This window comes from Rhincodon typus, chromosome 24, assembly GCF_021869965.1.
Source record: "Rhincodon typus isolate 14 chromosome 24, sRhiTyp1.1, whole genome shotgun sequence".
NCBI lineage: Eukaryota > Metazoa > Chordata > Chondrichthyes > Orectolobiformes > Rhincodontidae > Rhincodon > Rhincodon typus.
This window is the reverse complement of record NC_063355.1, coordinates 9,254,833-9,268,559: the sequence shown is the minus strand read 5'-3', so window position 1 is coordinate 9,268,559 and position 13,727 is coordinate 9,254,833. Positions and strand designations below refer to the sequence as shown.

Genomic DNA, 13,727 nt, shown 5'->3' with positions numbered 1-13,727 from the left:
GGGGGGGGGGGGGGGGGCGTATTTCAGAAATCCTCAGTATTTGTAGGTCGTTTCCTGCGGATGAAGTTGTGTCCGACCTCGGCCGAGAGGATCAACACTGACTCTATGAGTGACTCTCATTACCGGAGGAGGAGGCCCCTGAAGCCGGGGGCAGGAACGCTGTAGAATTCTCTCCTCAAGGCCCTTCCTGGAGGGAGCGGGCTCGGGCTCCGCGACAAACCAAACCAAACCCCCCCCGGGGGGCTGAGGGAGGAGAAGGCCCGGCCTCACATCTCCCTCATTCCCAGGAGACACGGCAGGGTACACCGCCCCCCACCCCCCAAAACCCTCCGCCCCCGGAGGTCACTCACCAGCGACCGCCCGGAAACTCTCCGCCGCCCGGACAGTTTTGACTGGGGCACCGCTTCACCAGTCCGCCAATCAGGAGCAGCCAACAGGTCCCAACACAAATAGGCTCCCCGGAGCAACAAGACGTCACGCTCTCGGGCCGGGCTGGCTGGGTGTTTATTTCTGAGATAATAATCAAACTGGGGTGTATTAATCTAATATCACACAGAATGACTGTTTATTAACCAAATGATAATGATGCTGGGGGTGTATTCCGCTAATGTAATCGGACTGTGGGTTTACCACCATAATGATAATCAAACTGTGGGTTTATTACTCAAATATGATCAGACTGGGGCTGCATTAGCCAATGATGATCAGAATGGTTGTGGGGAGATGGTCTGTTAATGTAAAAATAATCAACCCGAAGGTTCAATACAGTGGGTCTGTTACTGAGGGCATATTCAGCCACATGGTCTGTTACTCCCAATGATATTCAGCCTGGTAGTTTGTGGGGTGGGGTTCTGTCACTTTTATAATAAACAAACCATGGTGATATACTTTTCTTCATTATTCATGGTATTTGGGCATCACGGGCAAAGCCAGCGTTTTTTGCCCATCTCCAGTTGCCTTAGATCAGATGGTGTGTGACCACCTTCCTGTATTCTATCTGGCGAAGGTACATCCACAATGTCTTTACAGGAGCATTTTTAGATTTTTGAATGGCCAATAGCTAAGGAAAGGTAATGCGTTTCCAAGTTAGCATTGTTCCCATGGATCTGCTGTACTTGTACTTCTTGATGGCAAGGTTTGTGGGTTTAAAAGGCTCTGCTGAAGAAGCTTTGGCAACCTGCTGCACTGTATTGTGTAAATAGAGTCATAAAATCCTTACAGTGCGGAAGCAGGCCATTCAGCCCATCCAGTCCACACCAACTCTACAAAGAGCATCCCATCCAGAACCACCTCCCCGCCTATTCCCGTAACCCTCTATTTCCCATAGCTAATCCATCTAGACACTACGGGCAATTTAGCACAGCCAATCCATCTAAACTGCACACTTGGTCTGTGGGAGGAAACTGGAGCACTCGGAGGAAACCCACGCAGACACAGAGAGAATGTGCAAACTTCACTCAGACAGTCATCAAAGGCTGGAATCAAACCCAGGTCCCTAGAGCTGAGGCAGCAGTACTAACTACTGAGGCACTGTGCCACCCTTGGAACACTCTGCTACCAATGTGTGCCAGTGGTAGATAGTCAGCGTTCTCAAAATGAACTATAAAACATGATCTTTAACACAAAAACAGGTTTTTCCAGAATTATGCCTGCAACACACACGCATAATGCGCTGACACTTCTGTTTATTGCAAACCCGTATTTTTCCTCCTGATAGTCATGGATTCATATTTTCAACCTCACTTTCATAATTGTTTCTATTTACACTCAAGTCAGAGCCTTAAGTGATGTGTAATCTTCCAACTGCCTGGATTGTGCAGCAAATGCTGAGCACACCTGTGCAAACTGAAGATGAATTGGTGTTTCCCTGACTGATGCAGTATATTAGCCAACCTGCAGATGTAACGTATTTGCAGCTTCTGTGCAATCTTCCTGTGAGGGGGGTTAATGAACACCGTGGTAATGGATTCAAAATCTCAACTGTCATCTTGCTGTTGAATATGTTTTGTCTGCAGCTTTTGATTCGCTTCATTATAAATAAATCTGGCTGGTAGTTTATTTGTGCAAAGTGGTCTCGGTGTCTATTTTCTGCTTTGAGGGCTGATGACATCCTACAAACTAACAATAAGAAACAGATATTGGTAGTTTTACTTTTTAAGGTGGGCAGATCGCTTATGGAAGTGTGTGTGTGTGTCTCTCTCTCTCACACACAATATTCTGGAGAAAATCAGTGAAGAAGAAACTGGGAATAGTAACTCTGATGACGTGTTCCCTCTTTGGTTCAGGAATATCAATATTTGTTTCATGCAGTCATTTGTAAACAAATTGAAACATTTGTAAACATTGAAACGGTTTAGAATAATCCCAGACACGGAGTGACGAAGAATATTTAACTGTCATTTAATACATAACCCAGTTACAATATGGAATCTGAGAAATGGAAAGAGGAATTCACAAGCAGGGGGTAGGAGTAGATATTTCAGACATGCAGCACACAGCCGGAATATCAGTGGGAGATTCAGTCTATGGGGCATGATTCTGTGCAGATGATCAATATTAAAGGCAGGCTCAGCTCCTCAAAGCTTGTAGGTCACAGCAGGCTCACAGTGCCCAAAGTTTCCATCTATGTAGTGGGTACAGTATTCACACTGTGGGAGGCACTGAGCCCAACTCGTCACCCCTCCAGGCAAATCCTGGGGTCAACAGGAATTAAAGATTTACCTCAGGACATTGTAATGAATGGCTTTGGAGGGGTGTGGAAATCATGTAGGCATTAGAGAAATTCATTTTCTTACAACACTTTTGTTTATTTATTACTTAAATTATCACAGATGGGGAAAAGAGACTGTTCCACTGAAGGGGGGGGGGTGGAATTGGGAAGTGATGAATTCTTCAGGAGTATGTCAAAAGCAGTGTTGGCGACACATTGCCAAGCAGATGCCAGGCACCATAAAATAACTGCGATGTAGAATTTCCTCCCAGTTTTGGTAAACCCAAACTGTTTAAATGTTGTAAAGTGGGGGGGAAAAAAAAAAAATCAGCTCACCCACGGAAGCTCTTAAACATGTGTCTAGGCAACAGCAAGGTCTATGGCTGCCTCCTCGGCCAGTATACTGTAGAGTGCAACACACACGAGTTGGTTGGGTTGGGGGAGCAGTGTTTAAAATCACTATTTTTTGACAGTCTGCGGCAACATGATTGGGGTGCAGCACAATGCTAGCATGGAGAGACTCTTTCCTCAGTCCATGTTGGTACAGAGACATCTTCACATTGTAAATTCAAATTCACATTCCATTTCTGGCACATACTCAAGTCGCTCAGCTCCATTTTGAACCTTCCTTTAATTTCCAGCTCATATTGTCCAAGACGGTACTGTGTGACACAGGACAACGCCACCACCTGCTGACAAGTAATGGGAAGTGTTCATGCCTGAAAAAAATCCTCTCCCTCCACCGTGAATGTAGAAACGTACTATTTGGTGGATGGGAAATGACAAAGGTCGATGAAATTCGTCCTCTCCCATCCTGGTACAATGATAAGCGAGTTGCTGACAAATCATAGTAATGCTTTATTCTGCATGGTCGAAGAAGTGCTCACCACCACCTTTTCAAGGACAACCAGGAATTTGCAACAAATGCTGGCCTTGCCAGCAATGCTCAAATTCCAGGGAAGAAATGAAATATTATTCTGCAAAAACAAAAGACCCAGGTACGCAGCGTAGAGAGCTCCAATGCAGGTGGGTTCTGGGAACATTAGGTCATCCAATCCTCCTAAGCATATTCTGCTCACTGCACACTGGTCATTGTGTGCTAGGTCTATGGAAAATAAGAGACGTGGTGCTATAAGTTAGAAAGCAGCTTCGACAACCAGCAGAAAGCTGATACCAGTGTATCAGTCACCAGCTCCTCGTCACGGCCAAGCAGTGTCATGCAAAGGCCATGGCTGGGATCAGGCCAGCTGGTCAGGGGAGGAGGTGGGGACAAACCAGGGGGCAAAAAGGGAAAATACAAAGGGTCTGTAAGAACGTGAGGGCCTAAAAATCAGCTCAGTGCCAGTCCAAGGTTAAAACACATTGTAGCTTAAAAACAACACCATTAAAGTTGCTCTCTCTCCCTCTCTTAGAGAGGTTTCTTCCTGACCACAATGGGGTTTTTATAAAGCAAAGTGCAAACATTTCATTTCATGTGTTAGCACGTCCGACTGGGCTACCTTGGGATAGGAAAGGCTCCGAGCTGGTCTGTTACCAATGAGCATCCCTCATCTTTGCAACCTGGTGGAGCATCTCGGTGTGGTTGGCGTACAGTCTCTGTCGTTTGTCGATGTCCATCCACTTGACAGCCCCTGCGTCGTCACCTGCCTGAAGGTTCAGCTTTCCCACACTGTTGCCTGGGGAAAGAGAAGGGGCAGAAGAACTCAGCAAAGAGGCTGCAGAATAACACTTAGCAGGGGAGGGAGATAGGAGAGGAGAGGGCGACAGACACCATACTGTTACTGCCCATCACAATTCCAGTTTGAAGAGTGGCCCGTTTGATAGAGGTCGGAGAGAGACGGAGGGGGAACCAAACATCACCAGAGCAAGTATTCCTGTGAGAGTTGCTTCTGCCAGGAGAGTTAATAAAGATCAAATACACATTACATCCTGCAATACAAAGGATACGGATATTTTGTGGAAGAGTGGGTAACTCGGAATTATCGGCCTGCCCCACGTTGAGGCCTAGCAATTGAATGAAACGAACGAAGGTGTTTGCAGACGGTGAGCCCCATGCTTTTCACTGGAGCAGTATGGGGGACAAAATTCAAGATTTCTCTTGAGCTGCGAGTTCGATTGGATTGTGCCAGCTATGTCACAGCTACAGAAGGCCTGCACAATTCTGAAGATTGGGAGTTTCAGTCCCACTTCCACGACTGAAGTGCACACTCTTGGATAACTCTACAATGTAGTGCTGAGGGGGTGCTGCACTGTCAGAAGTACTGTCTTTTGGATAAGAAGTTTAACTGACTGGCTTGACAGGTAGATGGTAGAAGAGTTATCCCTAGTGCTCTGGCCTAACATTTCCGAAACAGAGACAATATACACAAACAGTGGCAGCAGTTCAGAGCATCAGCAAGGGACAAAAGGAGAGGAAAGTTCTCCACTGCATTGCTGCAGCAGGTCCACAGGTTGGAAGGTCAGCGTCTGGATAGAACAGCCTGAGCCCACACAGGTATACAACACAGTCCTCACTTTTCCTTCCTGAGTTTAAAATAAAACCAGCAACATAGCCAAGGCAGAAATAATTACCTGTCTCATCATGGAAATTCATAGCCACTGTCTCAATCCAAGCATTATCAGTGTTCCGGGGATCATCCACATATCCTTTGTAGACCTGAGGAGACAGAACTCAATGACGATTCAACATGACTGTGTATTTTGGATTCTGACATTACTGTCTTCACTTGCGCACTAAGATAAGCTGGCTCGCAGTTTGACACAAGAAACAACAAAACTTGTGATCGATATTGGGAAGAGTCACAGAATCCCTGCAGTGCAGAGAGAGGCCATTCCACCTATCGAGTCTGCACAGAACCTCAAACAGCAGCCCATCCAGACGCACCCACCTATCCTATCCCTGTAACCCTACATTTAGCATGGCCAATACACCTAGCCTGCACTTCCCTGGACTGCAGGGGCGAATCCACCTAAGCCTGCACATCTTTGGACAGTGGGATGAAACTGGAGAATATGCGAGCTCCACACAAACAGTTACCCAAGGGTGGAATCGAACCTGGGTCCCTGGCGCTGTGAGGCAGCAGTGCTAACCACTCAGCCATCCTGGGAGTGATTGACGGAGATGAGCAAGTGCTGGATAAGAACGGATGAAAGAAATGCAAGCCTGCAACAGGAGTGAATAGGGCAGCATGAATAGCTGGAGAGCAGAATCACAGGCTTGGGAGAACCAAGTTGGAACAACAGAGTGACAGGGAAGGGCATGGTGGGGAGAGCCAGGTGACAGGGATAGAAGTGGGGTGGCAAGGACCCATGGAGGGGGCAACACTGGGCAAAGCCACCAATGTGGCAGAGGAGCCAACTAATCCTGTAACTCAAGCCCAATACAAATGGCCTGCTCCTGTTGAGGTCAAGTCACAGAACTCAAACTACGGATTATTGAAAATGTCTCCAGACAAAGCTTTTCACCACCTGGGATTTTGATTTATTTCCAAATATTTTATAGGATAGCTAACAGGGATTGACTACTCTGGTTCATCACTGGCTCCATTATCATTGTAACACAATAGGTGGGAAGGTATGTAGATGAACTAGCTTGACTTGGGTCCTTCAAAAAACTCCTATTTTCCAACAAATAATCAGAAGTAGACTTTAGTTGCAGGCAGCCTGCGATCCAGAAATGTCTGTTTGGAAGACAAAAGCTCCACCACCTACACTAATTACTCATGTAATTATACATCTCAGCACAGTCAAAGGCCAGTGTGAACTGAACATTTATTATGCAAATACATTTTATCCATTATGTACTGGGATAATTAATAAAACTTTCACACATGTGGAACAATCTATTGATTAAAGAAACAACAGGAGGCAACACTCATAAAACATTGTTTTCATTTAACATAGACAGCCCTGCTCTCCACAGTGAGGATGTGGAGGTGCCGGTGTTGGACTGGGGAGGACAAGGTCTATAACCTGGTGTTGTGGGATTTCTGACCTTCTCCAGAGTGAGGTCCTTGAAACAAAGTAAGGGTATAGCGAAGGTTCTCCGACGTAAATTGAGTGAATGTTCTTCCTGCCCACCTGACCCTGACCCTGGATTGATGTAGGAGCCCTTTCAGCCTTCATTTGACTGCCTTTATCTGTGCCTTCCTCCCCGCTGAACAATCAGCCTTCGAGTGGCCTCCCTCTGCACTATTATGCTTCTGTGATAATTAAGGAAAGCTTAAACTGTCCACATTGCACCTCAGCAGGGGAGTGAGCTCAACAGTTTCTGAATCCCTGATGTAAGAGCATGTTTTACCACACACCATCTACTGAGCTGCACTTGGAACCAACCATTCACTAATCTGAACTATTAACTGGTGTAGCCCAGTCAGGCCACATGTGGAAAGCCGTTATAAAAAGATTGTAATGTCTACCTCTTTAGAATTACTTATTTTCCTAACTTATATTTTGTCTATCTGTAATATAGTGTAACTTCTTTCTTTATTTTCTTTATTTTGGCCCAAAGATTTGTACCTAAGATGGTGCCAATGTGTTGGCGACATTGTTACACCTTTCACCATACACCTGTCCTTTTGTAACTTGAGTACACGTGACCATAAGCCTAATTCTATTCCAATCTCTTATCATACAGTCGAGTCTCAATTAACTTTCTCCATTAAGAATCAAGAAACTGACCAGCCTTTCATCAACATCTCCCATTCTCTCCCACCCACTCACCAGGAACCACTGCACAATATCAAACATTGATATAGGATTACAAAGGACAAACAGCACACAATCAGGCCATTGAGTCTTAGCAGTTCATCTACTCAAGCCTTCTCCCTTGTTTCCTCAGCTAAATGCATCATTGCAACCTTCTGCTCCCTTCCTTTATTTAACTTCCTTAATCATCTCATGCCTATGGATACTGCAGAACACTACATTAGTTGTTTAGACCATACAGATCATAGATCATAGAATCCCTACAGTGTGGAAACAGGCCCTTCAGCCCAACAAGTCCACACCGACCCTTGCCACATCCCACCCAGACCCATCCCCCTATAACCCACCTAAGCTACACATCCCTGGACACTATGGGCAATTTAGTACAGCCAATCTACATCTTTGGACTGTGGGAGGAAACCGGAGCACCCGGAGGAAACCCACGCAGACACGGGGAGAACGTGCACACTCCACACAGACAGTTGGCAGAGGGTGGAATCGAACCCAGGTCCCTGGCACTGTGAGGCAGCAGTGCTAACCACTGAGCCACCGTGCCGCCCGAGGGTAAATCCTGGGTTTATTTGCCAGGCTGGCCTAGTCCACAGTTTACTGTCAGCCAGAAGGTGGAGCTCTCCATTTGCTCTCTGAGAACAGACTATCACTCAGCTTCCAGGCTTTTACCATTAACAGCCACCATTTAGGAAAGACATGGAGGTGCTGACTGACAACCCACAAACAAAAGTCAACACCTTCCTGGGATTAGCACACACTCACTACAACATAAAATACCGCCTTCGCATTACAGCAAGGCTTAAAAAAATGCCTACCCATGCATGTGAACCAAATCGTAATCCTCAACTTCAGAGAGAAAACTGCTCACAAAAAAAAACTTGGTTAATTATTACTTCTAAAGATGTTTTATATGGGGTACCAGAGGACACTTCTACCTCCCAGGAACTATGTAGCGGCATGTAGGAATGGGGCATAAACACTAATGTTACCCACCAATTCTCCGGTTTGAAAGAGGGAGTCGATTAATGCTTTAGTTTGTTTTCTCTCGGCTTCTGGTAACTCTAGGGAGTTCAATGCTTCTTCTCCAAATTCTCTTTTGAGAGTGACTGACACTCTCTCACCGGGATCAATCATTCCCTGTAAGGAAAAACAAACGAGAACAGAGCCTCAGGACAGATCACTGGGACTGTACTTGTGCTTATAACTTCCAGTCCTGTGCTTATTTAATTATGCATCCAGCTTCTTTAAAAGAAGAAGCCAGCAGAGACTGCTCTCCAGACAGAGTTCTAAACCAGAATTTCGGGAACTGAATCACTGGCAATCCTAGATTTAGCACATTCAAACTTCCTCTCATCCGCCCCAACATCATCTCAAATTCAGAGATAGTAGGAACTGCCGATGCTGGAGTCTGAGATAACAAGGTGTGGAGCTGGAGGAACACAGCAGGCTAGGCAGCATCAGAGGAGCAGGAAAGCTCATGTTTCAGGTTTGGACCCTTCTTCAGAAAAAGGGTCCTGAAGAAGGGTCCAGACCCGAAACATCAGCTTTCCTGCTCCTCTGATGCTGCTTGACCTGCTGTGTTCATCCAGCTCCACACCTTGTTATCTCATCATCTCATCATCTCAAATTCAGCTGCCTCCCCTAACATGATGTGCAGTTTGACCCATGTGAGATTTCCATCTGAATTCCAGTTTGTGTCGGGAATTCTCAGGCACTGGGGAATGGATTGGAACTGTCCACTCTTTCATAAATATATAGCCGCAGTAAGTGGGAGCCTTACCCCACTTTTGCAAGCTGGAGGAAAATGAGAGACAAAAAGAACAAATTTGCCCAAAAACTGAATCGCCTGAAACAGGACGTATGTAGGGCTAAGCCCTGACTGTGATCTGATATTACTGAGTGCTTCATGGTCCTGTTCTGGAGACAGACAGAGGGGCACAGCAAAGGATTGATAATCTCCATCACTCCACCGTTGAAGCTCAGGGCTGGGCAGAAGTCTTTAGCCATCAGACAGCTATCAACGCTCACTACACACGTGAATTACATTGGGAACTCTATCGCACAAAATACATAGGTCACCATGGGAGAAAAATGGATGGAAAATCTGGAGAAAGAAAGTCACAGAGATGGTCAGAATCTCAGATTGTTTAGGAGGTTATTTTTAAGCTACCAGAGAGCAGGTTGGAATCTGAATCAAGTCAGACTCTTCAGGGTGGTGTCTTCTGCAGCCTTCCTTACCCCAGGAATGGCCCATTCCTTATTGTCTCTTCTACATATTGCTACAAACTGCAGGACAGGCTTTCCACAGTCACTGTGAATTATTGGTTTTCCAGCCTCCCTCTTCCACCTGCAAACAAAAGTCAGAAAGGTTCCTCAGATGTAGGTCAGTAGCCAGAGACAGAAGAATTTAATGAGGCTGTATCCACAGCTATTGGGAGTTAATGCAGGCACTTCTAGTCTCTTAGCAACACACTTTACAGTGCATGTATGCTGGTAATATGACACTCATGTCAATCCTTGAACTTCAACTTTACAAACAGCACGGTGGCTCAGTGGTTAGCACTACTGCCTCACAGCACCAGGGACCTGGGTTCGATTCCAGCCTCGGGCGACTGTCTGTGTGGAGTTTGCACGTTCTCCCCGTGTCTGTGTGGGTTTCCTCCGGGTGCTCCGGTTTCCTCCCACAGTCCAAAGATGTGCAGGTTAGGTGGATTGGTCATGCTAAATTGCCTGTAGCGTTCAGGGATGGGCAGATTAGATGGGTTGTAGGGTGATGGGTCTGGGTGGGATGCTCTGAGGGTCAGTGTGGACTTGTTGGGCTGAAGGGCCTGTTTCCATACCATAGGGGTTTCTATGATTCTAAATCAAACCTTAATCCAGTTTAGAATCTCCATTATTACTCCAGAAATACAAAATCAATGTTTAAATCAGCTGCTATATACAAGAGTTTGTCATTAATTATATGCAGGGGATAAAATATTATTGAGATAGAAAATAAATCAAATGGCCATTTGGCCCATCATATCCACTGTCATTTAACAAGATCATGGATAATCAATGCCACACCCTTGCTTTCTTGCCATATCCCTAATTGCTTTGGCCTCTAGAAATCTTTTTCTCTCTCAGATATATTCAGTGACTTGGCCTCCACAGCCGTATGTGGTGGAGAATTCCACAGTGTCACTGCCATCCGAATGAAGATGTTTCTCCCCAGCTCAATCTGAAATGGCCTGTGTATGCTGAGATTGTGACCGCTTGTTCTGGGATTCCCTCCACCACCAAGTCCAGGCTCCCACTCGTGACGGTTTTCCACGAGCCCCTATTGGAGAGTGTGAACCCAAATACAGCACTCCAGAAAGAATATTTCACAGAAATGTTCAGTCATTAATGGGTGGTGTCACCAGCAACAAACAGCACCTCTCTGATCACTCATTCTCAAGGTCTCGCTGTATAGCCACAAATTGTGGAGGAGCCTATTACACTTTGTTTCAGAGACAGTAGGAACTGCAGATGCTGGAGACTCTGAGATAACAAGGTGTAGAGCTGGATGAACACAGCAGGCCAAGCAGCATCAGAGGAGCAGGAAGGCTGGCGTTTCGGGTCAAGACCCTTTTTCAGAAATGGGGGAGCGGAAGGGGGTTCTGAAATAAATAGGGAGAGAGGGGGAGGCGAATAGAAGATAGATAAAGGAGAAGATAGGTGGAGAGGAGACAGACAGGTCAAAGAGGAGGGGATAAATGGCGAAACGTCAGCCTTCCTGCTCCTCTGATGCTGCTTGGCCTGCTGTGTTCATCCAGCTCTACACCTTGTTATCTCACACTTTGCTACACCCCAGGTATTTAGGATTATCACATTTCTCCCTGTCCTCTCACTCAGTCTTTGACTTCCTGACAAAATATACCACACTGCAACCTCAGTAATGATTCTCTGGAGCAAATGCGCAGCTTTTAAACTCAAAACTGCGAACAAACACCAATATACAGCACCATAGGTACATCTAGTTCCCTGGTGCTTATTGTGTTTACCCTGAAATCTGTTTCAATGAAATTTAGTTCACTATCTGTTGAACTAATTTATTGGGTCTGCTTCAATAGTTATTACTCATCAACTGTTACATTATGGGTGAAAACTTGCTTCTTACTTCTAACTTCCTCATTTTAACTTTGCTCTTTGGAACCTATTATCACAGAGAATGATTGGTTTGAGGTGACTTCTTTCATAATTTCAAAGATCTGGATTTTTGGAATTTTAGTTCTAAAGAAAAGCTAAGGAAATTGTTCCTTTTTCCTTTGGAAAAGAGATTTCAAGATAATGTAATTGAATTATATTTTCTTGTTCCTGTACCATCTCAAGATCAGTAAGGTATCTCTTATGATTTGAAGTGTTAGGTATTCAGATTGCGTGATGGTAGAAATAAAGGAAAGTAACATTTCAGCCATTATAAGGCTCAGATCTTTATCACAGAGAATCATAGAATTCCGACAGTGTGGAAGCAGGTCATTCAGTCCACCAGTCCACACTGACCCTCCAAAGAGCATCCCACCTAGACCCACTCCCCTCCTCTATAACCCTGTATTTCCCATGGCTAACCCACCAAGACTGCACATCCCTGGACACTATTGGGCAATTTAGCATGGCCAATCCACCCTGACCTGCACATCTTTGGGCTGTGGGAGGAAACCGGAGGAAACCCACACAGGCACGGGAATAATGTGCAAACTCCACACAGACAGTTGCCCGAGGCTGGAATCGAACCTGTCCCTGGCGCTGTGAGGCAGCAACACTAACTACTGTGTCACATTTTAAGACGATTAACGTGTTTGATAGGTTAGGGTATAGGGAAAGAGACTACTTCGTCTGCTGGTCGAGTCTAGGACAACCTCAAAATCAGAGCTGAGCTGTACAGGGACAAGAAATAGAAGCTCACAGAGTTTGTGAGGAAATCTGGATCCCTTGTGAACTTTTTCAGTCGATGAGTGAATTGAAAAGAAGAAAACTGTGATTTAAAGAAATTTTGGCGAGAGTATTGGATAAGGAATCATGGAGCTATGATAAGGATCAACCCTGACTGAATGGAATGGTAGCAGAGACAAAATTTTTTCGATGTGCCTGACTCAAAGCAAAGTTCCAGTTGTTGAGATTTATTACACTTTAAGTCCCTGTCATACAGCCTCACTGTCCACTTTCTGGATTCTGAAACACAGGGTGATTGCAAGGAGATTCCCAAACAAACAAAGAGCACATACCTTGTCACAATAGGGTCTGCTGCATGATTAGGGCCCCATCTTCCCAGGAGTCCTCTACCCCTCAATCCAGTCCGTCCACAGGGATTCCTGAGGCACAGGGTAAAACGCAGGAGAACGTGTTACTTGAACCTCAGTCAGAACACTAGATAGCAGGAAATAGCTTCCTGCAGTATGGACTTAATCCAAAGAATAAGCATTCATCTAATTCGGGCCCAGGACACCTGCACGGGGGGGAATGCGTCATTAGGCCAAGAGTGAAACACTTAGTCAGAGTAAAACTAATGTCATAACTCATAAGGGACAAAAAGGACCTCTCGGTTCCAAGTGTTCTTATCAACCTCATCGCAGTGCTGCGTCCTTTGTCTTCTTTGTCCAATGCAATCTGGATTTCCAAGGCTCTACGAGCGGAAGGGAGGCTGACCATCTGTTCGCACACCACTTCCAAAAAAGCTCTAAAAGCAAATGCTAAGGGAGGTACGTGATAGGTCTCCCTGCCTGTTAATCAGAAAACTTGCGGTTGCTACTTGGTGCCTCCTCACAACGCTATCCAGAAATGCAGCAGTGTGGCAACTACAGGAGCAAACTCCCCATCCATCACACTGTGCCACACACAATTAAAAAAGACCCCGTACAATGATGTGACAAACTGTGCAGAAAGTTGTCACAATTTGCGACATCAGATCCTTCTCCAGTTCTACAAACACTACGCCCACAGTTCTGACGAAGGGTCACTGGACTCGAAACGTTAACACTGATTTCTCTTCCCAGATGCTGCCAAACCGGCTGAGATTTTCCAGTAATTTCAGTTTTTTTGTTTCTAAACACTATGCCTTTCTGCTTTCTCAGCCCCTTGTTCCCCCTCCTAATCTAGCAATGGAAATTTGTACCACCATTGTCATTTTCTTTTGAAAAAGAAACTGTGAACTTTGCACACATTAAACTGAGCCATGTTAGAAATAGAGATGGAATCAGAGATAGTAGGAACTGCAGATGCTGGAGAATCCGAGACAACAAGGTGCAGGGCTGGATGAACACAGCAGGCCAAGCAGCAT

At 45.5% G+C, this 13,727-nt stretch overlaps 2 protein-coding genes across 6 annotated transcripts in view; both read right to left on the bottom strand.

Moving 5' to 3' along the window:
• prkab1a (protein kinase, AMP-activated, beta 1 non-catalytic subunit, a) overlaps positions 1-482 on the bottom strand; it is a 29,617-nt gene extending 29,135 nt beyond the window's left edge. For 2 of the 5 annotated variants that reach the window (XM_048611324.1, XM_048611326.1), the window contains exon 1: positions 351-482. The gene's annotated coding sequence lies outside the window, so the exon portion shown is untranslated. Of the gene's footprint in view, positions 1-123 lie in introns of all 5 variants that reach the window. The other 3 variants (XM_048611325.1, XM_048611327.1, XM_048611328.1) reach the window with 3 other exon arrangements.
• Positions 483-2,384: 1,902 nt separating this feature from the next.
• LOC109938468 (ADP-ribose pyrophosphatase, mitochondrial-like) lies at positions 2,385-12,794 on the bottom strand (the record flags this gene model as incomplete). Its single annotated transcript, XM_048611698.1, has 6 exons — positions 2,385-3,399; positions 4,210-4,386; positions 5,282-5,366; positions 8,423-8,566; positions 9,668-9,776; positions 12,676-12,794. Coding segments are annotated over 5 exons (603 nt in total), but the record flags the coding sequence as incomplete, so codon positions are not given.
• Between the last annotated feature and the right edge of the window lie 933 nt (positions 12,795-13,727).